Source organism: Arachis hypogaea, chromosome 15 (genome assembly GCF_003086295.3).
Source record: "Arachis hypogaea cultivar Tifrunner chromosome 15, arahy.Tifrunner.gnm2.J5K5, whole genome shotgun sequence".
In the NCBI taxonomy this organism is placed as follows: domain Eukaryota; kingdom Viridiplantae; phylum Streptophyta; class Magnoliopsida; order Fabales; family Fabaceae; genus Arachis; species Arachis hypogaea.
The window spans coordinates 19496273-19499053 of NC_092050.1; the positions used below are offsets into that span (position 1 = coordinate 19496273).

Consider the following 2781-nt stretch of genomic DNA (forward strand, 5'->3'; position numbering starts at 1 on the left):
TTCATGTTACAACTTACAAGTGAGTGAAATGACTAGTACCGGTACCACCACCAAAGATCATGTCTCTCGCTCCTAATTCTCAAATGGACTCGCTAATACGTGGATACTCCTGATTATTTTGGGCCATGGGCCGAAAATGTTGAAGTCTATGCTTTCAATGAGATTTGAGAGGTTTAAGTTTGACCAGTCCCTTACGGGCCTTACCCACCCACTTTCAGTGACTTGTTCACCAGACATTCTCCAAACCTTTATAAGAAATACAAACAAAATCAGAGATGAATTACTAGTTCTTTCTAGTCTAGTAAGCTATATCGAAAAATCAGCTAAGCAGATTTTTTTGACTAAGAAAAAGTTAGAACATGAAAGGCAGTATCAGAAACAAAAAAAATAGCAACAAGACACCATAACAAGGTCATAGCAAAGAGCATTACACAACTCTAACCAAAACTCCAACCACTCGATGAATTCTGTCTTATCCCAGACTCCTCTCTTAACTAACAGATTAGTTACAACTTTTGCCTTTCTTTTAACAAAAATTGAATTGAACCTCTAGTTAAGATTCAATAGTTTTCTGATCTTCGTTACTAAGTCACCTTTAAAGTAAGGTGGCTGCTAAGAATCAAATTAAAACAACAAAAAAATAGATTTACATCAATCGAATCTTTTTTTTTTTGTTGGGACCTAAAGTAGATGAAATATAATAACACTAGTTTTACACAGGAAGTACGATATAATAAATGTTAACACAATGCTCATATGGCATTAGAAAACTAAGTTTGTAACACAATACTTTGAATCTAGTGAGAATAATCAACTTTGCATTACATAGGGGAAGCAGCAGCATCTATCATCAAGAAATGGATAGTCGGTATAACCAATAACAGGATCAGATGTATAGAACGTTTGGCGGTTATACTCGTTGAGAGGTGCATTAAGTGCGAATCTCTCTGGCAAATCCGGATTAGACAAGAACCAACGACCATAAGCAACAAGATCTGCCCTGTCTTCAGCTATGGCTTTGATCCCATCCTCTCTGTCATACCCTCCAGCAACAATGAAAGTGCCATTGAAGGCCTTTCTCATTGGCACCAAACTGTGAGGGCATTCACCTTTTTCTCCAGCGGTTATCATTCTCGGTTCAACCATGTGACAGTAGAGAATACCATATTTGTTGAGTGCATTAACCATGTAAAGCCCCAATGCTTCAGGGTTGGAATCTCCACAATCTACATACTCTGCATAAGGTGATAGTCTGATTCCAACTCTTTCAGCTCCTACCTCATTCACAACTGCCTCAACAACTTCTAATGGAAATCGACAACGGTTCTCAAGGGATCCACCGTATTCATCTGTTCGGTCATTCACTTTGTCTTTCATAAACTGCTCAAGTAGGTAGCCGTGAGCCCCATGGATCTCCACTCCATCAAAACCTAAAAAGAGTATATCCAAATAGGATTTATTTGTCCAAATAAAAACCACATATCTAACTAATATAAGGGAGAAACATATATGTCTTTCTTTTGTAAAGTTCAAAAACTTCAATATAAATTTTTTTTTTTGAGATGAAAATGTTATGCAAAATTCTTTAAAGACCTATTTGGATATATACTCCCAAAATTGAAATTTCACACATGAAGATGTTTCCATGCAATTAATCAAGTTACCAGCTCGAATAGCATTTCTAGCAGCAAGTCTGAAGTCGTTGATAACTTGAGGAATTTCCTGAATGCTTAGTGGCCTTGGTTTTGCGAAGGTATCGACTTCGGTGCCACTACCTCGAGGTTGTGGTGAGAGCTGCTTGTCCGTAGAAGATACAGGGGCTTCACCGTTTGGCTGATAACCTTTTTGTAGCGTAAACATACAACACTTAGTTACATTCACATAAACGACATTACTATTTCTATTGAGAGAGAAAGAGAGTACATACATGTGTTGGAGACTCTTCCAGCATGCCAAATCTGACAGAAGAAGATGCCGCCCTTGGCATGAACAGCGTCCACGATGGGCTTCCATGCATGAACATGCTCCTCGCTCCACAACCCGGGAGTATCAGCATAGCCGCGAGCAGTGGGGGATATACAAGTGGCTTCCGCAATGAGAAGGCCGCCATTGGTGGTTCTCTGGGAGTAGTACAAAACTGCATGGGGCTGTGGAACATTGTTGTAGGACCTCTGCCTTGTTAGTGGCGCCAACACAACCCTGTGTGATAAATTGAACTTCCCCATCTTGTATGGAGTAAGGAGAGGAATAACGCTATCCATGGCATAAATATATATGTGTCATCAGCTTCGTTGCTTCATTAAATAGCGCAGTGCCTGGTGGATCCTCAAACGTAGGAACACATAGTCACCATTTTCGATTCCCAAACCAGATATTTTTCCTTGAATCAGGTAGGTACCCATCAGACTCAAGCTGCAATAAGACGCAAAAGAGTTTTCTATTCTCTATCTCTGTATGTTATTTTTGACTTGTCAAAAAAAAAGTCCACCTCTGTATACTGAACCATCTTTTTCTTTCTTTTTTTTCCAAAACAAAACATATTTTTTTAAATTGATGGTCAAATAAATTTTATTTAATTTTAATTATAAAATAATTTTTTAATATATTATTTAATCATAAAATATATTTTTTATTTTATAAATTATTATTTTATTATTCGTCTATCATATTTATTAATAACTAATATTTTTATCCGTAATTATATTACAAGAATACAAATTCTTTAAAATTATGTCGGTTTTATTCTTACATTATAAATTATGGTACAAAAGATTTATAGAA

General features: G+C 36.8%; 1 protein-coding gene across 1 annotated transcript; it reads right to left on the minus strand.

The window, feature by feature from the left end:
* Positions 1–645: 645 nt before the first annotated feature.
* On the minus strand, positions 646–2470 carry LOC112749843 (putative 12-oxophytodienoate reductase 11). Its single transcript, XM_025798260.2, has 3 exons — positions 1928–2470; positions 1665–1841; positions 646–1430 (listed from the first exon to the last, which is right to left on the minus strand). Exons 1-3 carry the CDS (start codon positions 2259–2261, stop codon positions 811–813), a joined length of 1131 nt encoding a protein of 376 aa, XP_025654045.1. The 5' UTR covers positions 2262–2470; the 3' UTR covers positions 646–810.
* Between the last annotated feature and the right edge of the window lie 311 nt (positions 2471–2781).